Source organism: Melanotaenia boesemani, chromosome 9 (assembly GCF_017639745.1).
Source record: "Melanotaenia boesemani isolate fMelBoe1 chromosome 9, fMelBoe1.pri, whole genome shotgun sequence".
In the NCBI taxonomy this organism is placed as follows: Eukaryota; Metazoa; Chordata; class Actinopteri; order Atheriniformes; family Melanotaeniidae; genus Melanotaenia; species Melanotaenia boesemani.
In genome coordinates, this window is record NC_055690.1 from 13,518,649 (window position 1) to 13,545,963 (window position 27,315).

At 37.2% G+C, this 27,315-nt stretch overlaps 1 protein-coding gene across 1 annotated transcript in view; it reads right to left on the minus strand.

Moving 5' to 3' along the window:
- Positions 1-27,315, minus strand: part of nbeab (neurobeachin b) — a 188,041-nt gene that overhangs the window by 109,269 nt on the left and 51,457 nt on the right. The window contains 16 exon segments of the mRNA XM_041993838.1: positions 129-321; positions 1,784-1,907; positions 1,999-2,080; positions 2,181-2,289; positions 4,418-4,510; positions 4,966-5,063; positions 6,232-6,294; positions 7,050-7,129; positions 11,552-11,720; positions 13,403-13,555; positions 14,760-14,868; positions 16,876-17,009; positions 17,137-17,334; positions 22,186-22,332; positions 23,880-23,999; positions 25,695-25,821. Of these exon segments, the coding sequence (XP_041849772.1) occupies positions 129-321; positions 1,784-1,907; positions 1,999-2,080; positions 2,181-2,289; positions 4,418-4,510; positions 4,966-5,063; positions 6,232-6,294; positions 7,050-7,129; positions 11,552-11,720; positions 13,403-13,555; positions 14,760-14,868; positions 16,876-17,009; positions 17,137-17,334; positions 22,186-22,332; positions 23,880-23,999; positions 25,695-25,821 (1,999 nt within the window).

Genomic DNA, 27,315 nt, shown 5'->3' on the forward strand with positions numbered 1-27,315 from the left:
GCCACATGTTTACAGAGTGGTACAATTTACTGAAGATCGGTTTAGAATAGGCTTGACAGAATAGCTAAAAATGTCTCCTTCAGCAGCAGAGGTCAGTGTTTCTCTTTGTTATCTGATGCTACGCTCACCTTAGAGTGGGCAATGGAGAGAGTGTCTACCCACACGCGCCATCCTCCCCATTCATACTTGATGGCATGGTAGAGCAGAATACGAAAGATGTTGTACATCATCTCTGTGATTTTCTGCTCTTCTGAGTTTTTAGGGTTGATGTATCCAAGAGAAAACATCCAGTCCTGCCATACAGAACATTGCAGCAGACATCTGCAATATGCACAACACCAAAACTCTGCTTCAGATAAACTGAATAAAACATTTAAACAAGTTGAAATCAGCTCTGATTCTCTTACATTTTAAGTATGAAACTTTAAACTTAAATGTTTGAAAAGGGCAAAATGCATCTTTTTCTTATGAATTTAAAAGTGTTCCTTGCCACTAGTAAACTATTATTGTAAAAGATCATTAGGCAGCTAGATTACAAAAAGAAATCCCTTTTTTCTGTCCATAATCAGTGAGGCGCCTCCCTTATGTTGTTCTAAGCAAGTTACCAGGATCTTTTACATGTTTACAACAGGTCTCCAAATTCTGAGTTTAATTTAAGCATTTGCCTGCATTAAGATCACAGTCTTCTTGAATGCTGCAGTCCTTTTCCACTGCTTTTAAAAAGCATGTTCTGGAATATTTCAGCAGGTTTCGAGTTGATTTACAGAAAACCTTCAACCTAATCTTTAATGTCCCACTCCACCATGCTGAATCCCAACACTGAGCTGAGCGTATTGGCCGTTAGTAGTAAAACTTAAACTTAAACTCATCTGTCCATAAAAGCTTGAAACATCTGTTTTTGGATAGTTCCTATTAGGTATTTCTTGTTAAATCCATTTGTGAATCTTAAATAAAGGGTGTTTGTTGTTTAAACCATACATTATCATGTCTGAGCGCTTGACAACTTGTTATTTAAGACACTCCAGACAAGTTGTACTTCTGAAATATAGCAGGACTAGAGAATAATGGGTTCCTAATTTGCACTTTGTGTCATTGTGTGTGTGTATGTTTTTTTGTTTTTTTTTCAAATACATGATGGTTATTAACACTAAATATATGAATGCCCTGTTGTCCCATCACAACAGTTTAGTATTTTTCAGGAGTACCATATCTGTTCAAAAGGCAGCCCAGCTGTTGTGATCTATTTTGCCTGAGGTAAAAACACAGCTAAATGATTATGCACCTTCATATGAGGTTTTCGTCACCTTCGACCTCACCCTCCCTCATTATAATAATAAATGAAAATTATGGAAGACAAGTTAAAATATCATTTGTGCATGCTGAGTAAACATTAATCTAATTATTTGAATTAATTAAGGAGGTTTGCATCCTGTGTTATATTTGTTTTGTTTGTTCCCTCCACATTTTAACAATATTTCATGACTTCCTTATTCATTTTAGGTTAACAGTTGATTCTGGCATTTATTAAGAGTTATAATTCAATTACTATATGTATCAGAAGGACATAGCTGAGTATGCGAGTGAAAGAGACAAAGAACTGTCAAAAATGTCAGAAACATCAGCTGAAGAACATCTACATGCCTAAAGGTGATTACATGAAGTCAATATTAACCTATTAAACGTTCCAAAAGGAGATAAACTATATTGCTTATTTTTCCTATTTAGTTTGAGAAATTGATCAGTAAGATAATCAAAGAGTGGAAAAGTAAAAGATTTTATTCACCGTCTGTTCTCTCGACTGTTGCTGAAGAGTTTGATCATATCGGACAAAAACAGCCGTCGAACCTCCATCAGCTCTGCACTGGGACTGGAGTTCTTCAATAAAGTTGCTACCACCTTGAGAATCACTAGGATGCAAACAGAAACATATACACAGACTGTCAATTTAGCAAAGAACAAAATACTATTGAAGGAAAGAAAAAAAAAAAACAAGCTTACTTGGGTTCTGAATCTTGACAGTGGAGTCAGGCTCTGGGTGAGGTTTGTGAACAACTTGTGTGCATACCTGCTCTGTCAGAATCTGGTGCAGAAAGCAATAAGCAGACATGAGTCACGTACGCTTACACAGAGACCAATATTGCAGTAATGCCATGACATTTGTGAGGAAAGTATTTTGTTACCTCGTAAAGAGTGTTGTAGGTTGTAACAGACACAGTGCTGGTGTGCAACATGAGCCTCTCGCCCAGAAGAGTGAAAAGGCTGTGTGTGTGCATGATCTCCACCTTTCTTCTGTGGACACACATGCACAGACATAATGGTGAAGTGGCTTGTTTAGAACTTCCTATGTTGCTGAAAGGATCAGTGAGTGTCATCAGCTTGCCTCCCTATTCTCACCCAGAGGGAGCCAGACTGTAGAGACAAGTGTCAGAAACTGCCTGCTGTCATAAATCGGCTGGAATTTGTTGGAGGTGTGTAGGATAACGAAGTTAGCCTGTCACTTGGAACAGTTCCAAGATACTGAGGCATACCACTGGAGCATAGGTGCATGTGGTTTGCAGATAACTGCATTTGCAAACAGTATAAGGACTGTTGTCACAGTGCCACTTCAAAGTTGGTCTATTCTGTTGCCACTGGCCCTAGAAAAGTTGTGAATTTCCTAATAAGACAGTTTTTTAAAACTTTGTACAGGATTACAAACTTCAGTTAAAATTGTTCTCTTCTTAACATGATGTTTTTAATTAACAGCTAAGACAATGGTGGTAAAATAAAAGATGGTATTGGATTCAGTAAGAAAAGATTAAAGACCCTGCTATCAGCAAGATAATGTGATCATAAAGCAGGATAGATCTATCTATCTGTCTGTCTGTCTGTCTGTCTGTCTGTCTGTCTGTCGATATAATGTCAAGCAAAATTAGCATTTCACATTTCCACTTTTCTAAGTAATATAAGCTGCAACTTAATTTAGCAAAAATTATAAAGGGAAGATGTTTTAGGAGTGGTAATAGAGATCATAATGTGAACCAGGACTGTTGAGCAATATCTATGTAAACAAATGTATGACAACCTTTAGGTTTACATGCTTTTCACTTGTACCTGAGATTGTTTAATGAATCCTTATGTGCTGTGAGAACCACCCCCCCCCCCCCCCCTTTGCTCTCCATTCACCCTTAACTATAAGATATCCAGCCAGAATTATCATCTTGAATATAAAGCAAAGAGGTGATCTGTTTCCATCCTAGAAGACAGTTTACTTTTTATTTTACTCTGTGTGACAGTGACTTGGCCCCTTCCACTCATCTCTAATATGAATTAATGCTTTAAGGGCATAAAGCCAAGACTTGAGGCATTCTTCAAAATGGAGCACCCCAATTTACAAAACTGGCATCTTGTCAAGAACCATTTACTGGTTTCTGTGTGGCATGAGCAGACAAGCCTTCTCTCTGAATATGAAGCCTGTTTTATAATAGTATAATAGTATGATAGCTATCGGTCTGTAATAGGGCTGGGCAATATATCAAAATTTTCAAATATATCGAGACTTTATCAGACGCAACATAGAAGGAGGGAATATCGTTTATATCGAGATAGTTTGTTTTGAGTTAAAAGCATCTTTTCTTTTGCATTTTGCACAGCTGTATTTTTGTTATGGTCATTGAAAAGTATTTTTAATTTATATTGTTTTAGGAGCATTTAATTTAATATAAAGGTACTTTAATTTCAGTCAGCTATTTTAATGCACATGTGCTGCTGATCCTTAATAAAAGTGTTTTTAGCACTGAAGGCTGTAAATTAGAACTGTCTCTTTGGTTACTTGACAAAAAAAAATACATATTGAGATATATATCATCTATCGTGATTCAGGTAAAAAATATCAAGATATAAGATTTGGTTCATATCGCCCAGCCCTTTTCTGTAACTGTTAGTGGCTTGTTTAATGAATATGACTAAGGTGATTGGATAGTGACTAATTAGGTGGAGTTGAAATCTGTATAGTATTTAGATTTGTTTGTATTCTGTGATTGACTTTGTCAGACTTGAAGACACTGATGAAGGCTTTATGCTAAAACACCTAAGCATATTTCTATCTATGGTGTGAGCCAAATAAAAAAATAACCTTAAATGCGAGTACTTTTGGTCATTTTGGTACTGAGATGTTGCTACTCTTTCTATGTGTTTTTTGCAAGCACACATTCTATATTACTGCCTTTGGGATGTTGACATGGGCGTTTCATGGACATAGAAAGACCAGAATCCATTACACAAACTGGTGCATGTATCACAGACTTATTTTCAAACACTATTAAGGATTCATAAAATTATTTCAATTATTTCTTAAAAAAAACAAACAAAAAAAAAACACTGGAGTATACAATTCTAATCTAAATCATTGCTACTGGAGGAGGTAACCTGTACTTACTTATGTCCCAGGTGTTTCAAGAAGTACCCAAGTACTTTGAGGGATTGTACACGAATGTTTTCACTCTTAGAGGCCAAGAGCTTGTACATTACCCTGGAATAGACACACATCAGTGGAAACTGGCAGCAGTGCATGGTCTTAAGAGAATTAACTGTAGTCCTGCTGATTAAAAGGCTGTGCACTGGCTAGCTGACAAGCTCTTTCCTTGAGAATGAAATTCCATTAGCATCAAATGAAAGTCTTAATGAAAACAACAGCCATCACCTTAGAACACATATGCAGTGCTACAAAATGTGTATTTATATTTTGTAGTATCACACAGTACCACAAGTTTGTCTAATATCATGAAATCAGGATGATAATATTGTAAATGTCTATGCCTAGCTTTTTAGGGGGGAATTTTTTTTTGTCCGTAAACATATGAATGATATATGCATCAAAAACACATAGAAACAGCACAAATGGTATGCAGTTAGATTTATGCTGTGAAAACACTCCTTCATTTTGAGCCTGAGCAGTGTGTCTTGTATCTCCCCTGCAAGGCTTACCGTATTCCATTTCTCTGGTCAAAAGCAGGAATCATGGATGCTGGATGCTCAGACATGAGCGCTACCACCAGCTGCAACACATCATGTAGATTGTCATCCTGAAGGCAAATCAGGACAGAAAGACAACAACAGTGACAAATTAAAAAAGTTAGAACCAGGAGCAGTTGAGACAATGTGCACCTTGTCATTTGTTAAAACATAACTTATGTGTCCTGCAAAGTTGTCAATCTTTCCGTTCCCCGAATCTCTCTGTATGTGTTAGCTTAGGAGCAGCAACAGGGGGAGCAAAGTTGACCAGGCTTTTTGACCTTCAGCAATTTCCTCCAGATCCCTCTGTGGGATTACTAGTTCTTCCCAGGCCAGGTGAAACATAATCCCTTCAGCTGACTGGGTCAACAATAGAGCCTTTGCCTAATTGCCATTACCTGATAGACCTCTAAATAGAGGCACCCAAGGGTTAATTGATGGAATTAGATGGGTCAAAATGTCCAAACCACCTCCACTGACTCCTCAATGTGAACAAACAGTGGGTTCAATGTTTGATGTGTCTGTGTATTTTTTTTACATTCAATGAATGTAAAAAAAATTCTTAAAGATTTCTCTCAACTTCTGATCCAATTGCAGTAGGTAAACTTAGCCACTCTGCCAAAAAACTTAATGTATGTCATCTAGTTACATAATTGTCTTGCTGTTTTGCTCATCAGCAAATGTTTGTGACCATCAGTGAGGGCAAAGATGCAGATCAGCTGATAAACCAAAAACTTTGCCTTAAAACTTAGTCCCTTCTTCACCAGTTGTGTTGCACTGTGCATTTAAATTCTGTCCAAGAAAATGACAACGTGGTAGAGACTAAAACTGCTCCCGAAGCAGCTCGTTCCAGTGGGTGACATCACCGCCAGATGGGCAAATGAAGGATGCAGCTTGATGCAGCTTTTCTCCAAAGCTAACCCTTCTTAGATTTCCTGTTTCAGGCAGGGTAACATTTTCTGAATCATCTTCTTCATAACGGTACAATGGATAAGAGAATTACAATTGTAATATCTATATTTGCAGAAAATCCTTGGTGAACCTTAAAGAGTTAAAGAACATTGGCTGACTACTAAACTGTCAAAAATATTCATTTGGCTTTAAGATAAACCTCTTTTAGAGTACAAATTCTGAAGATGATTTGTGACCCTGAAGCTATTGGAAGGAAAGTGGCAGAACAAAATGCTGAGTAAATATAGTATAGTAAATATACTTGGAAGAAGAGGAAAACCTGTGTACCTCATGCATGGTCAGCAAATAGTTCAGGATGCTCTGTAATTCATCCTCCTTTACACCTCGATCCTAAAATAACGCAAAAATAATAAAGCGAAATATTATTGATGCACAAGGGAAATTCCTTAAGATAATACACAAATATTTTATATATATATATATATATATATATATATATATATATATATATATATATATATATATATACTGTATATATATATACAAACATATACACATACATATTATGCCTGTTACTATTTATGTTACTTCCACTATGCCAGAGGAAACCTCTTAGAGAGTGTGGCAGGACAATTATCTGCTGAAATATGACTTACTGCTACATGTTCAACTGCATTGTGACTTAAAATATGTGGCTTAAAATACTAAAAACCCTGGATAATTTGGTCCACAGTTGTAATTCGTAAGCATTAATTATGAAAAATTATTCAGTTTTCATTTGCTCTCCATTAATAACCACAAAGTAATACCTTCAATGGGCTAAATTAATTTGACTGACAATAAGCTAATCCAAATATAATTAATTAAAATAACTGAGACGAATACACCAATTAGTCTCATTTGTAATGCTGAAACCCACAAATGTTTGGTATCTTGACTCAAATAATTAATTATCTAAACTAAAACATAATTTCCTCTTGATTAAATTTTTAATTAATCTTTTTTCAATACAACTGGTGGTTTTTTTAATTTACTGGAAGAAAGTACCAATTTAACATTTATAATGATCACAGAGGTGCAATCTCTATACTTTCTCAGTGCAGTCATATGAGAGTCTGTGATGGATGAGGACAGGTGGGCCATACCTTCAGAATGAGTTGCTTGAGGAAGAGAAGCATGAATGCCCGCAGAGAAATTACTTCTTTCTGGGTTGGCCGTGGACCATCTGTAGTTTGAAAGAAAGTGAATGAAGCAATCAAAGAAATAAAAAAACAAGATTTATATAAAGTGGTACTTTCTGCTACTTTTCTACAAATGTCTTTTGTGCATTTCTTGTCTTGCTTCTGATTTTTCTTTGAGCTTTAGCGAAAATACAGATGAAATAAGAACCCAAGCAACGTGAGCATTTTTTTCTGTTTTTAAACATAGATAATCTTAAACAATCACGATTATCAGAACATGGCTTATGCTTCTCACCCTCATCTCTAAGGAAAAGTCCCGCCACCCTGCAGAGGAAATTCACTTTATCCGCTTGTATCGCAATCTCATTCTTTCGGTCATTACCCACAGCTTGTAACCATAGGTGAGGGTAGGAAAGTGGATAAACTAGTAAATCAAGAGCTTCCCCTTTCAGTTCAGCTACTTCTTCACTGCAACAGAGTCCACATCACTGCATTGTGAACAAGACCTCAAGATACTTGAACTCTTTCACTTGGGACAGGAGATAAATTCCAACCCTGAGAGGACACCATTTTCTAACTGAGACCATGGTCTTGGATTTGGAAGTGCTGATTCTCTTCCCAACTGCTTCACACTCAGCTGTGAATCGCTCCAGTGATAGCTGGAGATCACGGCCTGATAATGTCAATAGAACCACAAAATCTGCAAAAAACACAGACCCAATCCTAAGGCTACCAAATCACACCCCCTCAACATCTCAGCTGCGCCTGGAAATTCTGTTCGTAAAAATTATGAACAGAATTAGTGAAGAAGGGAAGCCTTGGAAAAGTCCAACCCTAACTGGAAATGAATCCGACTTACTGACAGCAATGCTGACCAAGCTCTGGCACCGGTCATGCAGGGACCAGACAGCTCGTACATGCTGGTCCTGTTCATCATACTCCCAAAGCACCCCACCACTTTTGTCCCTGGGGTGTAGGGTTTAATCTAAAATATCATACATGTTGCATCAGACACCTGGGCAGTCTTGACCACAACTTAATGCCAAGGCAGCCAGCCCAAGGCTATCTTAGTCACACCTGCCCATCATGCTGGCCAACACCTCATTAAAACTACCCAGAATCCTTCTGCAAACGTACGGTCACTTTGACATACTAAACCTAGCCTCAAATTGGAATCCTTTTCTTTTTTAGGAACACCTTTTCACATCTGATGAATTTAGTACTATTGGCAGGTTTATGTATGCTGTGTAAATGACACAGGATGACAGATTGTGGACATGGACAGGTGTTTTACTTGCATGCTTGGCAGAGGAATTAGTTTTTTATTTTGCAAACAAATTTTATACAAAAGTCTGAGCTTCAGTGTTTTCAACCAAACCTGTTTATGTACAGTGGTTAAACACATTAATGGGTCTCAGCAATAGTCAGATCAATACATTAGACACAAAGCAAAATACAGGGTTGCATATCAATCCCCCTAAAATTAGCAGCACTCTCACTGTAATGCAAAAGCTCTATTTTGGCAATAAATCCTGGAAAATACCTTATTTCCTATTCACCCTGTGAAGCAAAATCAGGCATTGGGACACTAGCTAAATATTCTGCCATTGCAGGGGTATTATATGGCAGTATATGGGTCAAACACAACTGCAGGAGCAACTCAGAGGCAATTGGTCACTTTGCCCAAAACACTCTTTGTCTTTGCAATCCTGATGAACTTCAACCTCCTCGTTGACTGAACACATGTTTATTTTAAATAGGGACAGAGTCATGATAACAGATACAACAGCAAACACCTGACTATCCTGCTCCTACAGCTAGTCAATGGAATCAGTGATGAGGCTCCGAGAACGAAGGTAAGTGCTACCGCATCCTGACACTGATTAATAGCAGGAGAAGAAAAACCCAGCACAGGGACAAAGCATGACAGGGAAGGGATGATAAAACCATTATTACAACAGCCATCACATCTTGGTTATTCACAAACAATTATGCTAAGCAGCTCTGCATAGTTCCTGCTTCTTACTCATAAATTGCTTTACTTCCTGCATCCCAAGGACACAAGGATAAAGAGTTTATTAAAAAATAATTCATGTCCATGCGATTATTGAAAAAACCTTATTTCAGCTTATGGTGGATGATAATAAACTCCAGTTAAAGACAATAACAAGCACTCTTTATACCTGCACAAAGCTTTCAGTGAAACCAAAATTAAAAACATTTCAGATTGCTTAGAATTATAAATATATATATATATATATATATATATATATATATGTATCTGACAAGTGTGTTTATTGCAGTATCAATTAGATTTTTCTGAGGTTTGAAATACACTTTTTTTGTGTGTTCAGCATCTGGAGTAGGCCGACTTTCAGCTGCAATTAATAATTCATCTAAAATAATGTATGTAAGGTTGAGTGATACCAGCTTCAAACCTCTAAGGTTGCTTTCTCTGTCAGTCATTTGTGATTTGTCCAGTGGGACAGCCTGAACAAGCTTGAACTGAATTTGGTGACTGTCAACCAGCTTCCGTGCCCCTCTCAATGCTCATTTAGCATAAAAGAGGAAGGCAGCAACTGAGATGAATTGAGAAAGAAAAGAATTGAGACAGTGGGTATACGTCACAGGTTTGGGGAAATTGAGCAATGAGCATCTGTCCATGAGGGACGAGACCAATTCTATGTTATGGCTAAATGATACATGGCTTTAATTAAATAGTATTGTCTATTAAGACCTGCAGAAAAAAGCAGGATGTAGAAAAAGACTGAATAGCTTGAGGAAATCTATTTTAAATGTCTTCTTTGTGTCCTATAATTCAACACTTCATTATCTACTTGACTTTATCCCATTTTGTAAGTGTGTTTGTTTGGTCATTTCTCAGTTTAGAAGGACAGAGAAAAACTGGCCTGCCAAATCAAGCCAGATGTATGAAACTAGGCTGCCTGAAAATTACTTAAAGCAGGAAGGTGATCCATTTTGAAGTGTCTTCCTCTGAAACCCCACTAGTTTCTCAGCACAATCATCAGTTCTAAAATCTACTACCAGCATCCCATTGCGCAAGCAATCCAGCATCAGTTCCCTCAATGAATACAGACCAGTGGCCTTACCATCAAATGGCTCAAGATGTTTTGAAAGACCTTTCCTGAAGGACATAAAGAGAACTCTCTCTTCTCTCCTACTTTGGACCAGCACCAGTATGCCTAGGGCAAATCAATCCACAGAGGATGCCTTATACACAGTGCTCCACTTTGCAAGACAAGAAAATATAATGAGGCATATATTGTCTTAGGCTTGACCAAATAATGCTCAAGCAATGGTAATTGTCAATGGTGGGTAATGAACTGAGACCACAGTGTGTTGTATGTCTCAAAATATCAGCATCTAAGAGTATAAAGGCAAACAAATTACTTGGGGACTTCTCATCCTGAACACAAACAAAAACATGTTGATAATTTTTGAAAAGCATAGCAAGGGATTAGGAATATCAAACTTTCATAGTAAAATGAGGACAAAACCAGTGTAAGTCATTAAAAGTGAGGATAAGGGACCTTTGGACATACACAACATATGCACATGCTCATATTATGATGGTTAACCTTGGTTAAGAAATCACTCCAACTACTAAAAGGTAATCTATCATGGTCACTTCCAGTCTTAGCTGATCAAGACTGCAGGTTAAACAAACTAAAATGCTGCAGTATGTTCTTGACACTGCTCAGGAGAATAACTTTCATGTTGCAGTGTTAATGTTTTCACCTGAAAAAAATAAAATCATGCACACAGAAATGCAGAGGAAAGTTGTGGATGAAATCACCTCTGACTGTGTGACTGTGGAGTGTTACGTCAGCACTGTCAAGCTGTAACCTTCACCAAGTCAATTTCATTGCATCTAAGTGCAGTATAAACTGGGCTCTCAGAACCAATATAAAACAACTCTTATATTATAATGCAGGTCATTTTAGAGAAGAAAATGGTTAGCAAAAAAAGGAAATGGCAGTTCAAGGACACTTTCTTCTACTGCACAGTTTGTGTGGACCCATGCCGTTTCATTGACAGTGTGCTTGTCATACTACTGTGGAGGGCTTCAGAGACTTAACATTCACACCAAGCACCCTGGTGGGGTGACAATATTGATATGGTGTTTGTGTCTCACTGTCATCTCCAGAGATGGCTACAATCCCAACAGCTGACAGACAAGCTTTTCCATGAGGAGATGAATCATTCAAAATGTGGGGGAGTTGTTGCTGTTTCAGGAAGACGCTTTGATAGCAGGCTTGTGACTACACACAATGTTTGTGATTGGTTCACTTCCAACTGCTTTCCAAAACACTATGCTTCACTTGCATCCTCTATCTACTTTACATAGGAAAAGAAACAATAAATAAACAACCACCCTAATCAAATCATGATCCAAAGAAGAATAACTAACATAGTTTAACATATACTATTTTAAATATCCTCACCAAGACCCTTTGGAGTGATGCCACTGCTCTCTGCAGGGTTGGATGCCCAGTAGTAGTATTTCAGCATATGCATGAGTTGAAGGATAGTGCCAACACGACGGATTGTGTTGTAGATGGTTGCTGTGCCGATGAACTCAGCCGAAAGGTATGTATATAAAGAAAGCTGTACCTGGAGGGAGAACACATAAAAATGTATTCATGTTACTAACTCAACAATAATGTAAGCTCACAAAACACAATATTACAGCTGTAACTGTTGAAAAATATTTATAAACTATTCTTAAATTTTCTTGAAAGAACCAAAACAACTAAGATGATTTGCTCTAATTAAGACAATTAGTTTTTCAGATGTATGTGGTAGATGGACCCTGAGCCAGCAGGTATTATTCAGTTTCACAATTTTACAAGCTCCACGCTGTCCAGTAATGCTTAACATGATTAGCAGCAGACCTGACAAAAAATATAGTTACTTTTTCTTTAACTATTACTTGCACTAAAGGAAAGTAAAGAGTTTAAGGTAGGTCAAAAATAAAAAAGGTGGTAGAGTGGTCCATGGTTTTCAGTGTTTGCATGAAGGGGAGATCCAGGAAAATAGGTTGGGAACCACTGCCCTAGGACAAAGTATGAGGTCCCTGGAATTAATTATCAGCGCTCTGTAAGCTGTACAGATAGTGGGTTAGAGCCAGTATAGATCATTCCCAGTATGGCTAAAAGTGCTTTAACTGTCTTTATAATTTTTTTTTCTCAGTTGCATACCTGAGGCAAATTTCTTTTCCAAACAAACCCTGTTTCTTTTACATACCTGATCAAAATTTTCTGGGGTCACTATTTCAAGAAATAGAGGAAAAGAATCTCACATTTAATTTCACAGCAGTAAAGTGCACCAGGTCATGTGCACCTTTTAATGAGTTATACATTTTGAACATATATGAACTGGCTTAAAGTACACTTAATACAGGGATACAGCGATTTACAGGTTCACAGTTGTATACCTCTAGAATAGGTTTATGTGCCTTTTTCTCATACTTAGCCTTGCTGCAGAACCTCAAAGTTCAGTTATACTACCAGTCATTAACGTCCCTCTTCCAAATGATCCATTGTGAAATGATTAGTCCGCTGACTTGTAAAAAAAAAAAAAAAAAGGGCAGACTGCTAGACAACAGCTCAGTCTTTTAGTTTTTTGAGGTGCGCCAAATTAGTCACTTGGCACCTGTTACGCATGCATATTTCATGTAGATGATGTTAAGCAGAGAGACCATAAAATAGCATTTTTAAACAGTTTAGGAGCAGTGTCTTCTGTAGGGAAGAATAACTTCCTTTGGTAAGTCTGAGATTTTGTAAATTTACAAACTTGTTTGGTGGTTGGACTAAACCCTGAAGAATATGTAAGATTGGCTTTTATTTGGTGCATAGTTGAAATTAAATTAAACTAAATTAAATGCAATAAAGAACATGCTTTATTAAGCCTAGAAGGAAATGATAATACAGGAAGATTTTTTTTCTTCACTCGGTATCTTACAGTTTATTTTGTTACTGCTCAACCAGGTGATGCTGAAACAAATGATCCCTGTAACCTTGCATGGGTTAAAGCAGGCTTGTCCAGCTCGGGTCCTCAAGGGCCACAACCCTGCAGGTTTTCAATGCATCTCAACTCCAACACACCTGACTCAAATTAATGAGTCATTGTGCAGAACCTCATAGGCTGTAGATTCCATTTAAATTTGTGTGGCAGGTGTGTTGGGGCAGGAATATACTGAGAGCCTGCAGGACAGTGAAACTCGAGGACCAACTGTGGACAGCCCTGGTTAAAGCTATTATATATGCAGCCTACAGTTACCTTCAGGGACTCACCTTGGCAGGGGTGTGGATCCAGATAGCAGCATTGAACAGGATGTGGTCACACAGCTGCTTCAGCAGTGGTGCTCCATGTGTCAGACCATCCAGATATTTAGCAAAGGAAAGGAATTGTTCTAGTACAGCCCTTGTGATGTGTACACGAGAAGACTGTGGAAAGATGCACAAATAATTAATAAATAATTGCTAAATAATACATGTATTGCCAAGATTGCTGTAAGCATGTGTTTATCCTTCCTGATACTGACTGTGTATGTTTTTGAGTGAAAAAACTAACAAAAACAGTGAAATGTCTTTCGAAAACCTTTTAGTAAAGAAAAATAAATTAGTAAAAAAAGACGGAAGAAAAATATTTGTAACCCTCTCCTCACTTAAAGGTTGCTATATTTGGTCTATCCACTTAAGAAGTGGTGCATTAGGTCAGCATTTTAACATTTCCAGTCATTTTCTTAAAGCACATACTGTAGAATAATTTGCATAAACTTTGCATACAATTCTACTTTTGATTAGCAAAGTTATTGCTCATCTTTGGCACCTATTCTCAGTCAGGGTGGAGACTTTTTATGGCACAGGTGAATGAAAAATGAAGGCCCCAGAGAAATGAAAGGAGGAAAGGTGTGGCATCAACATATCACGAACAGATGGTGCGATATGTGAAAGTGTGAAACCTGGCAACAGGAGGAGGGTATGAAGCAAAAAAATGGCAGCTCTCAGGTGCCGTCTCTGCCTGGCTGTTAGTTTACAGCATCTGAAGCCAGCAGGCAGGCAAGTCACTGAGTGACAAAGTGAAGTCATTTCTCAGTGTACGAAAAGAGCCAGCTCTCTGGGGATGCCGGCTGTCATATCTGCATCACAAAATGGGTAAATAAAGATTGATGCAGAAAGAGGGGATGTGTTCTTCCTTTAGTACTGTTTAGTTCAAAGACACTAAGGACTCAGCTGCAGGCAGTGGATGATCAGACTATTGACAAGGCTTTGAGAGTACAGACAAGACAAAATGCACCTTGAAAACAAGTACAGTGAGAGAAGTTTCAAAAGCTGATGCATTACTCAAAGAAAAATGTGACAAAACTCAGTTTATAATTTTCTAATCATCCTTAATTCAATAAGAAAATGAAGGGTCAGGCATACTCATTTTCCAATGGTGTTCCGAGTAAGAGAAAAGATGAACTATAAAGCATATCAGCATATTATTTTACATAAATTGAGATGTCTTATATAACATTTTAATGAGACCACAGCTATGAAAAGACAGCATTTCTATGAGTGAAGATGCATTCATTTAGTGATGGTGACTATCTTTGTCAGAATCTCTGGAAGAAACTTTTGATGTATTATAAAGGTTGTACTATACCTTCTCTAGTAGATATCCAATCACCAAAAAACCCTTTCCTCCCAACATCTGCTCCTGCATGGCCACAGAGCTTTTGAGCAGCTCAACTAGAAAAGCCAGGAGGGTGGCACTGCAAAAAAAAAAAGATTACCTGCCTCAAATATGAATTAAAAACTTATCCATCCATTCAATGAAAATGATGCTGTGCTGAAAATGTGAAAATGAAGGAATTGTGGAAGTGCTGAAAATGGTGGAGGAATTATTCCATAAACTTTATCAGCATGTGGAGATACTGAGGCAGCGGAAAAACAACAAGGTCATTTTCAAAGGATGCCAGCAATCAGCTGGGGACTTCGGTTCACTCCTTTCATCATTCTTCAAATCAGAAGAAGAGCTTGGTTTGCTGAGTTCTCCAGGGGACAGAGGGTGGCCTTTGAGGTGAACTGTGACAGGGTGTGTATGTATCTGTATGGCGGAGGGGTGTCCAAGAGGGCAAGGCAGTGCAGTGAAGGGAATTTTTTTTCTTTGTTGTAGATTTTTTCAGCTGAAGTATTTGGGCTGAGTGACAGTGGTGCTTGGTGACACTTCTTAATCGGCTTTTCCCCACATCCTCTAGAGGTTTCCTCTCCAGTGCAACAATCACAAGAACACAATCACTCCTGTGCAGGCCTGCCCATATAGTGTGCATATACACTCATGCAATCACTGCTAATTTCAATCTGACGTGTCTCTACTTGTCTGTCATTTCAGGTTGTTTCTTTCTCACTTCTGCTCCACCTTTGCAACTAATGAGTCTAATGAAAACACTGAACTGGATGGTACCCCAATTTGTGTGCATTTGGTTCATCCCCTGATCCTTTACTGCAAGCACTTCACATCACTTTACTTCACATTTGGCAGAGCAGTAATGACTGAAGTTATGTCAGCATTGTTCGGACTTTAAGATGGCAGAGAGCAATTTTCCAAAAATGTTATTTAAATGATATATTCTTTTAAAAAGTCACTATCTGAAGGTACTATTGAGAACAGTAAATCCTTAGGCAGAGTAGGGAGCTAATTGTTGCAGAAGCTTTGAACTCTGAAGGCCATCAGGCTTTATAGAAGAACTCAATTTAAAGTGAGGACAAAGCAAAGTGTTTGGAATAGTCAAATACTGTAAGCCAAAGAAGCTACGATGCTGAAGAAAAAAGCAGCAGGACAGGGAACTGAGATGAGTGGAATCTACAGAGGCAGAGAGCTTTGGGCATCAGGGATTTGTGTTGCTATGCGGCCACTCCTGAATCCATCCGTGTCATTAAACTAACACTGGGTTATAGCAGAGCTCAGACTCCATCCAGCACAGTGTTAGCTGGACAGAGTCTGAGTCAGGTAGCTTTGGGCAGAGCAGCTCAGGGTGACAGGAATGAGAAAGGTTGGAACCAGAGAACAGAGATAATGATGGAAAGTAGACTACAGCTTGAAAACTGCCGTTGCAGGTTGCAGAGAAACTCATTGCCACATTATTAGTTCCTCTGCACCTGCATTAGATTATGGGTGCTGAGACCACCATTTGGTATGTACCATGCAGGGATGGTCTGTCCGCTTAAAGCGTTTTATAAAACTAATTCACACCATTAATCATGTTATGGAAAGTCTGTCTACTATGACACAAAAAACAGCACTCCACATTACAATAGGTTCAACAAAACACCTTCTTGTTGCCATGCTGATTGATCAGCTGATTTCTAAAAGCTGGTACACACATATGGATTTTCTAAATCTGAAGGATTATCATAAAGATAAAAAAATCAGGCGTTTAACAGTTTTAATCTTACTGTGTATGGTGTGCTCCGATAATCTCATCACAGAACAATACACACATAACGATTCTGTCCTGCAACCGATCTAGAATCTAGTCTTCTGAGCCAGGAAACTTGCGTCTTCAAATGTGATCGAACAAAAACGAAGAAGAAGAACCAAGGCAACGACCAGAAAAATTAAGAAGAACCATAGCAACTACCGGAAAACACAACCATAGATATCTACTATTACTGTAAATATCTATGAACAGAACACCCAGCATAGCACCCAGCATATCAATTTCTAATGAATCAAGTCAAATTGTGTATTGTTTATTAAAATTAAGTCTGCTTCTTACCAGACTGTAGTTTCCACCTGGCTGTCATTCAGCTGATGATAGTCCAGCTGAGCAAAGAGCGGAAAGAGTACCTGGATACCACCGATGGAGTGAATGGCACTGTGGATGGAGTGAGTCACTGTGGCTTTCACGTCCTGTGGCAATATAAAACCCATCAAAACACTTTCATACTGACTGAATCTTAAAAAAATATGAGGGCAGTGTGAATGAATGCATCAGTGCCTGAGATAGTGTGCAAACAGGAAGAGTTATGTAGTTAACCTGAAGCATTAGGGCGTGAGGTGAGTGCACAAAGATGGAGGCATTTTCACGAGGAGAAGACTCCAGGCAAAGCTGGGCATCAGTGGCTTTGGCGTTGTAGGTGAAGGCAACGGAGCTTGCCAATTTGCCATCATACAACACCTGCTTGTGATGCTCTGCTAAATGGATATCACTCTCCGACTTGAACTTGAATGTACTCTGTCAGAAAAAGACAGCACATAAATAGAAATAAGAGAGATAAAGGCAAGGCAGTTTATTTGTATAGCACATTTTATGTACAGGGCAATTCAAAGTGCTTTACATAAAACAAAAGCATTACAGATATTAAGAAATAGTAAAAGGCAGTAACATGGGGGATTGCTAGTAATGGGCTGAGTAGCTCCTTCCTGCTCAGACACTGTATCATATTCTCTTGGATTTGATCATTTAATTATAACTTGATGAAAAATATCAGTTTAAAATTGAAAACTAGTTGACAGTGAATGCAGTACACTAATGCACCACTTTTAAAATTCATTTTCTCCATTCATTAAAGTTGTCTTTTTCATTTCTATCATTCTTTACTGATGCAATCTACAACAAAAGGCAGCACAATTTACTTTTTGGTGATGCAAACCATTTTTGACAAATATATATATTAGATGAGCAAGAAAATGAAATGAAGCAGCACTATGGTACTGCATTTAATCAGAAAAGCTACAAGAAGAATAAAGCAAGTTCGACAGGGAGTTAAATAACAATGTAATCCTTCATGTGTATATCTTTGTGACATAAGTTAATAAATCATTATGTTACGCAGATATTTTGGTGTAAATGGAATTAGATGTTTATGTAATGCCAGTATGGATATCATGTATATATATTTGCCCTGTTGCCTTCATTTTGTTTTTTCTTATCAGAGTATCATTGTTTGATGACAATCATTAAGTTTTACAGCATAGCAAAATTATTAGGAAGAACAGGGGCTGATAAGAAGGATCAAAGATGCTTTGATACCACAAATGACTGTTTACCTGCTTTAATTTAATCATTTAATTAATAATTTACGCTAGACTCTTCTGGAGCCACCACTGAATTCTCATGTGGACATGTGTAAATGAAAACAGGAAATAATATTTTACTTACCACACAGTAATTTTAACGGTTTTATTGGAATCTTTACTGAATAAGTTATCTATTAAAATACACTCAGGTTATATAATATGGTTAAAAAAATTTATTAAAACTAGCAGTTTGCAATTAAGCTTTGAATTACTGTGCCACTCTATAACCTGTTAATTAGAGCAAAAAAAAAAAAAAACTCCTAAATATATCCAGGTAGTAGTAAAACAATCTTAATAAAAAAAAATCTTGCATAGGCTGTTCTAAACATCGGTTTTAGATTCTTAAAAATGCTAACAACTGCAATGATTTTTAAACTCTTTACTGGGATAGTGTGTTAATGTTTTTAATGTTCCATATTTGCCAAGAAATTTCATTATACCTTCAGAGGCATGTCTCAAGGCATTTTGATGGCTGCATGAAAGTGTAGCTTCAGTCAGTCAATGGCTCAATGGTACACTAATTATGGCTAACATAACAAATTGCTTGTCAATAACAGACTAGTCTTAATTTACTCAGTCATGTAAATGCTGACAGATGAGCTGTATTAATCTGTCGAACTTGTGTAAATGGCCTATGCCTAATATTGAAATCAATTCCTCTAATCAAAAGTGCTGAATTATTAATGAATAACAGAACAGTTTTCCTCCCCACTCTGAACTATAAGCATCAAGCATATTGTGATCAGATGGAAAGATGAAGTTACAGTGAGGAAACATTAACCAGTACCAGACAGAATGCAGAAAAATAAAACATGTTATGCAACACATGCATTTGACTAAAAATGCATCTAAATCTGGGTTGCTCATTTTCAGTGACGGGGTAAATGCATTAAAAAGTGAGCTGACTAAGGCTCTGGCCAATTCTACATAGATGGTGAATTCTATTTTAGGTGCCTCAAAACCGCAGGAAAAAAAAAAAAATGAAAATGAATTCTTTTATGTTGAACTTTTACTACATAATAATGGACTCTGTTAAAAATAACCTTCCACTTTTCTAATGAAAAGTAATATTTGTGTAGTGAACATAGAAATTTATTTAAATCTTTGAAAAGAATATTGATCAACTGAGCACTGGCTGTGGAACAGGTTCAGAAACTATAAGAGATCAGTCACATTTAATGGAACTGTATATCTCCTTCAAGTTCGATTTAAAAAAAAAGGATCAGAGATACTCATTTGCTATGATCAAGTCCACAAGTGCATCTCATCTCATAGTCTCTAACATCCTTCAAACATTCCTAGTCATGGAGCCCAAGTGACAAGAAATAACAAGCTCTCTGCATTTCTGTAAGAGAACCTTGCAATAGTGTGAAAATAAGAATGTCATGGGATTTGACTATAAATCTTGTAGCATGACATCATCATTCCACAGACCAACCAGTCATATTAAAGAATTAGAGAACAGCCCCCCCGTCTGAATGTGAGAACAAGCCAAATATATTTATCAATAATAAAATAAATGACGCCAAATTATATTCAGTTTTAATCTGATTAAATATAGTCACAGAACATTTTAACATTGCAACCACAATTTACAATTATTTCATCCAGTTTTAGTGGACAAAAAAAAAACCCTTATTATGAATGAGTCAAAGTAGTTTCATTAACAGCAAAAGACCATTCATGGCAGGCAGGTGTATGATAAATAGACCAGCTTTTGCAGGTATATGCAGTGCTGAGTAAAGGGTGTTTTGTTCTTTAGATGTTTAGTGATTTATTCTCTCAGAGAAAAGAAAAGAGACCAGTGCCAAATTCTTAAAGTCCTAAAGAATTAAGTGAAGCCACAAAAAACAGAGTCAAACAACAGATTGTATAACAGTCATAAACGTGATTTCAATATTATGAAGTGATTTGGGCCTAGCAATTAACTACATTGTCTGAATTTACAGGTTGAGATTTTTTAGAATATTTTGAATAATATTGTATATAACATACTGTAGTTTCTCCACAAAGATAACATTTGCATTCCCTGAAAGGACTCTATCTCCTCTTGGACACTGTGGTGCACACTGCAGAGTAGTGTTGGCACAAATTCAGTAGGCTAATCTGCTCATGCAGCCCACATATGGTTGTGGTGATAGAGGGCAAAGACAGAAATAACACTAAGTACATCATATTAAAAGATGTACAGTCATGGCTTAATTACTTTGACTAGTCAAATCAATGACTAATACTTGGTGTGCAGTAAATGGCAGAGCTAGGCACACATGAGTAATCATTGAAAATACGCATGAAATATGGAGAAGATTTATTTCTTTTTTTGTAAAGTACATGTCTTATAATCTAGAAGTAATGTAAATTTTTTTAAATTTCAAGGCAATTCTCTGGCATAAGAAACCAGAGATTAATTGATACAAGTATCAGTGATGAATGCATGAATGACAGAAAAAGATTAACAGTAAGCTGCTTGACAACTTTGGTGTCCAAAGACAAAACCAACACCCATTAATTATATCTCTGAAGTGCTGAGAAAGTTCAATAGTGTATATGAAATTGGAAATATATAGCATTGGTTGGCTGTTAGTACTATAAATTAAATAACCAAGAGTCCATCTCAAGTCAGTGCACAATTCTGCATGCAGCATTTTGAACTGAGCCTGGGGACCAGATTCTGCTAAGAGGTCTGTCAGATTTACAGCCATAAATCATAGCATGCTGGAGAAATTGTAACTCTTGGCAGCTATAATCTCTGCATTTAAACTAACTGCAGTGGTTACTGTTTTATTCAAACCCTGTAAGCAAGGGAAAGTGTGTCAAACATCAAACATGGATGAAGCAACTATAATTTAGAAAATAAATCAAACATCAGTTAACATTTTTTTTTTCTAACGGCTAAGCTGCGCTGTGAAGTAACACATGTATTCTGCAGTCTCTTGCACTCGTTTAACCATCTTGTTCTACAATAAAACAGAAAGCGCTCTAATCAGCCAGACAGCTCTCCTACAGCAGCTCACCTGGATTTTCATCACTAAACATGTAATTTTTTTCTTGGAACATTGTCGTCATTATTGTCGGAATTCAGAACAATTACTCCAAACTGTAGACATGTTAATGGAGCCCAGAACCGCAGCTAAAGAAGGGCCTGACAAGTCAGCAGCCATTAGCAAAAGAAAAAAAAGAAGGTTTAAAATAAAAAAAAAAGTACCCAGGATTCCTTTGACATTCACAGACCTGATCTAAATCATCCTCATCAATTAAGGTTTTACTTGGTAACATAGTGATGCCACATAACACTTCTCTGATGCCATAGAAAACTCATTATTATGCCTTAAAAACAGGAAGAGGGGAACATAAGTGGCATAAAATCACCAGAGATATTATAAATTGTCTGAGACACATCCTGTGTGCAGAGATAATTTGGCAATGGTTGCTCCATTTGGGATAGACTGCAGGGCTTAACGCTGTGAAGAAACAGCTGTAATTTGTGACTATCAGAAGCAAAAATAAGACAGGATGAAGAAAAAAGAAGCATCTAAGCATAAACAGGTAAACATTGTTTCTAATTTTTAAGAAATGTGATAAGGTGTAAAAAGAAAAAAATAATTCTAAAAAAAAAATAAAAATAAAGGCAAATGCTAAACACATTTTTTTCACAATTCGATAACAAATTTTTGTCAATTCTTCTAGGAAGGTCAGCATGCTCTACATCCACATTCATGATTGGATCCGAGTCAAAACGCTTGGAGTGCTACACCTGCTGCAGCTGATATAGGTTAGCTCAGAATTTTATCCCCCTTGGAGTTCCTGCAGCTTCCCTTTTGTGTACTGTGCTATTATTCACTAAGATCGGGTAATTTATGCAGCTATTTGTCAGGGAGGAAAAGCAGGACAGTGATACAAGGCAAAAGGAACTACAGCAGGGCAGCACTTCTCATTGATTTCACAGATGAATCGGTGATGCGGACTGCTTACATGTAATCTAATTTAGCCACCCTCAAGCACATACCTTATATCCTGGTCCTAGCTGATGAATTGCAAATATTTGTGCAGGATTGAGGGCTTCACTGAACACATAGACAGCTCCTAGTTGCCCGCAGAATACTCTGTTAGCATCCGCTGTCTCTGAGGACCCAAGGAAGCACTTATCATAACTCTGCAAGAAAAATACAGAGGAAGGGGTTATATCATTTGATACTCTGGGACTAAAGAAAAAGATTACACACAGTTGTAGTTAGCAAAGGGTATATACACTGCGCATCCAAAAAAAAAGTCACCACTTGAATTTAACTAAGCAAATAGGTAAGAGACTTCCAGTGGATAATTACTACATGGATGATTATGTTACAGCTGGCAACAAGTTGTAAGAAATGCAGTGTGTAGCTTCTCATTTGCTACTCACAACCACATCAGAAGACACATTGTGTGGTTGTGGAAAAAGTGGTAATCAGTTTTAGAAGCATCAAATAATTGCCATGAATCAAGCACAGAAAACAGCTCAGGAGATTGATGAAACTACTAAAAACTGGGGTAAGAACTATCTAATGTATTATTAAAAACTGGAAGGATAGTGAGGAACGATCATCTTTGAGATAGAAATGTGATCGGAAAAATATCTTGAATGATCGTGATCACCAATCACCAGCAGTCTGGTGAAATTAAATTGTAAAAAAAAAAACAACAACAACAAAAAAAAAAAAACAGAGCTAACAGCTATGTTTAATAGTAAAAATAAGAGCATTTCCACATCCACAATTAAAAAAGGAACTCAAGGGTTTGGGACTAAACAGCTGTGTAGCCTTAAGAGAACCACCGATGATTCCAGATTTACCCTTTTCCAGAATGATGTACATCAGGATATGAAGAGAGGCAGAATAATGATTATCATGCCTAGTACTAACCATAGAAGCCTGTGGGGGCAGTGCTATGATCTGGGGTTGGTCAGGTCTAGGTTCAGCAAAGACTGAGGTAATCTGACTACTTGAATATACTGAATGATCAGGTTATTCCATCAGTGGATTTTTTCTTCCCTGATAGCATTGCCATATTTCAGGATGACAATGACAGAATTCATTAGGCTCAAATTGTGAAGGAGTGGTTCAGGGAGACATTCACACATAGACTGACAAGCACAGAGTCCAGAACTGAACCCCATTGAGAATCTTTAGGATGTGCTGGAGCACCGTGGCCCAACTCTCCCATCATCACTACAAGATTTTGGTGAAAATGAATGTGACTCTGGACAGAAATAAAAAAATTTTTTTCTTTTCTTTTCTTTTTTTTTTTTTTTTTTTTTTTGACAGGCAGTGTATTTAGCAGCAATATTTTATACTGCTCATTATGTTTTTTATATTCTGGCTCCAAAACCTAATATAATTACCCAATAGTATAATTTTCAAATCTTCATAAAAGAAGATAAAATATAAATAAAATATTCATTAGTTGCATGCAGGATCAAATTAAAGCATAATGCACATTTAGAACTTTCTTGCTTTTTTTAACTCAATCATGTGCTAACATACGCACGCCCTGCATGTATTATTATCCTAGCTGTAAGTTTACAATATCTTCTGTGCACTTAAACAATGTTTAATGCTATTGACTGTAGAAATAAAAAAAAGAAAAACAAAATATATGATCCATATAATTACAATGCCGCAAAGCAGTAGCATGATTATCAACTGTAGCGTCATTCTTTCTTACATCATTTGTGTTGACGTGCCATGCCATGTCTCCATATGAAACAAGCTGTCCGTTTACATAGCATCTTATTTCACTGTTCCTCCAGCGGCTGTAGATGTGAACGATGCTGACCATGTACCACTGCGGTTAAAAAAACACAAGTCAGATTAAAATGTTTTAGTAAGTGAGCTACTGATCATGTCCCTTAATAATCCCATTGTTATGCTTATGTTGTGCATTTTAAAAAATACAGAGAACTTTAGATCACTGGTAAACATTTAGAAAATTTGATCGTCTCTGTAATTATAAATGTTGTTATTTTTTAAACTGAAACATTCAGATGGACCTCAAAGGTAGAAAGCCAGATAACTGAAGTTTGGGAACTAATGTTCAGAAATTTGTAATGGAAAACAGTGAATAGTAGATCAGAGAAAACACTAATAAGGAGAAAGACAACTCATTTTTCACTCTGTACAAAGCCACATCAGTCACTGGTTGAAAGAGGAACAGAGCGCTAACCACAGCCAGAGATGTAATTTTAGATGGACTGTGTTCCTCAGAGATGGCACAAGATATGGCAACTAAATATGCAAAAGGATTTATCCATTATGTCTTTGCACCTAACTCAGAGCTAGATCAGCAAATTCATTCAAGATCAGCAGTAAATGAACATTGCATTGTTGCCTGGCCTTTATGTTCCATCTGGGAAACATTACCAAATAAGCTAATAATAAAACTGAATCCTCTTGTGCAAGGTTTTCCATTAGGAAAAGCTGGTTTCCTATATGTTCCAGTAATTTCTAAGCAGTGCGCTTTGATTATATCTATCTGTGCTCACCAATAAAACATATTATCTGCTTCTCCTCTACACTGGAGTGGCAGAAACACCACACTATGTAACTCAAAGCTCTCAAGCTGCTCATTGTATGGACTTTAAGGAAGACCAGTACCAGCCTTCACAGGATCAGAAATAGGCTGTCCATCTCATGTGACCGTGAGCTCATTATTTATTGGTTTATCCTGAGAAGGGCACCGTGCAGTGTAATTACAGTCATCTACACCCAAAGGTAAGGAAACCTGAAAGAAGATTCATGGTTAAGCAGAAGAGTGCAATCTGCCTGAAGACATTTCAGAACTACACCCATCTGCTGATGTGTGAATGTAAAATCAATTAAAAAGTTAATTAAGTGTGTTTCGTCTTTGATAGGCTTCTACAAGACAATACCTGCACTGTGACTCTTGGAAAAAGATAAATAGCTGTCCTCAACTATTATAGGAAGCCTTTAATTGTTTGACATTAGTTTTCTACCCTGCAGGAACAGGTACACTGCACTGATCCGCCAAGCTAATAGGTTCCATTTTCTCATCCATATTTACTCCAGTGTAACTCTTCATGGGCTTTCAAACACTTTCAATTTATTTGTAGACATATGAAATACATTAGCAACTGCAAAGTATAGAACAGGTGATAGAAGAGGAAGAAATGTAGCAAAAACTGCAAGGGATTCAGGAGAACACAATAATTCTGCATTTCAAATGAAATATAAGATCTTCCCCTCTTAACTTAGATCATGTTTTCATGCAGCAGCCTTCATTAGATGGCAAAATGCAATTTAGGTTCTGATGTGGCTTGATCATGTTTAAAGTACTTATTAAAGTATGCTTGTCTTACCTTTTCACTATCTGAATTTAAATATCTACAAACATTTTTCATATCACCATAATCCCTGATGAACACAAAATTTATGGGAATACATTATTCTGCATGGCATTGCACATTAAATGTTAGATGGAAATTTCGACAATCAACCAAAGATTGTACAGAACAGCTCTTACCTTCCTGGGTTGAAAATCATACTTTACACAGTGCTGGAAACCTTTTCCTTTAGACTTAAGCGATGTCACAATTAAACAGTTCCCAACAAAATGCGCAGAGTAACCAATACCTTTGTTGGTGCGAAAGCTGTAGACAGACAAAGGGTAACCCAAATTTATACATGCCTAAGCAGAGATTAATTTCAACAACAAAAACGGGCAGGAGTGGAAACTTTTTGAAGTGTTTTCACTTTTAAAAAGAATTATAAATAAAGTTTAATTGTGCATTTCCCTTCATACAATAACTCTGGGGTCAAAATCCTTTTAAAACCCATATGCATTGCAGACACAAACACAGTTGCAGGAGTAATTGATACAACTAAAAATATTGTACTCAAAAGAATATAACCTGGAAAATAGTTAAGGTGAAACTAAAGTAGTTAAAGGTTTTTAATGCTTTAAAACAGTTAATGCTGTATCTAATCTCTCCACTCTGTCTTGACTCCACTAAGAAATATTACTAGGAAAAATGCTATTTGCAGTATTAGCAGCCCACAGTTTGCAGATATAAACAATCTTGTACTACTTAATACTTTTCCATCCCTTCTCTGCTTCAACTAAACATACTTTATGCTGTAAAGTCTTCTCCTCCACTGCCACTCATCAAAATCATCTGAAACATACATCTTTGCTGAGGCAGGTAAAGAAAGCAGGGTTGTGACTTAGTTGCAAAGCCAAAAAAGAGACCTCAAACCACAAACATTGAGCTAAGATACACTGCTTGGAGAGTCTTGGTCCATTTCTGCAGATACAATTAATTCTTGTTAACACGCCCTGCCACTGCGCTGTGAGGCACTCAGTGCAATGCATAAACAGGATTAGCCGGGCATTGTGACTGTCGGTATGGAATAGCTGCCACATGAATACCAAAATGTTAGCTTAGCCAATATTTTGTCTTTCTTTTTTGATGTAACACATCAGAGTAACAGAACAAGACTTTCTAAGGTGAGGAGATTATTTCATTTCATCGGTTAGATCAAGGTAAAATGATGGCAGCCAGTAGACGATAAGCACAAACTGTTTTATGTGACCAATCAGTCTTCCCTGTCAGGCATTGGTATCTTTTCATCTTCATTATCCACTTTCTCTTTCATTCCTTCCCAAAGCTGCTTTATATGCCTTCTGTGATTTCCTCCCAGAGTTCCTCTTTGAACAGAAAGAATAGCGGCCAGGCATCATAGCACTTTTGAGTTATTGATTTTAACAATAATTACCCACAAGCTCCAACAGGATCTGGTATGTGAGCCTTTTGTGACACTTATTCCAATCTAAATTAATACCTCTATAGTGTCTCCCATCACAGCAATCAGTGCTCCGGCCGCTGTAATTCATGCCTGCATGACTTTTAATCTTGATAATCTCTAGAGATGTGACGTTCATGAACGAATCGATTCTTTTGAACGACTCTTTTAAATGAACGATGGGAACCGACTCACAGCTGTGAGCTGTTCATTTGTGAGCCATTCTTTTAATATACAAATTTTCGACACTGCCTTCATCAAATCAAATCAAATAAAACTTTATTTATAAAGCGCTTTTCATGCCATAGGCAACACAAAGTTCTTCACATGATTAAAAACAT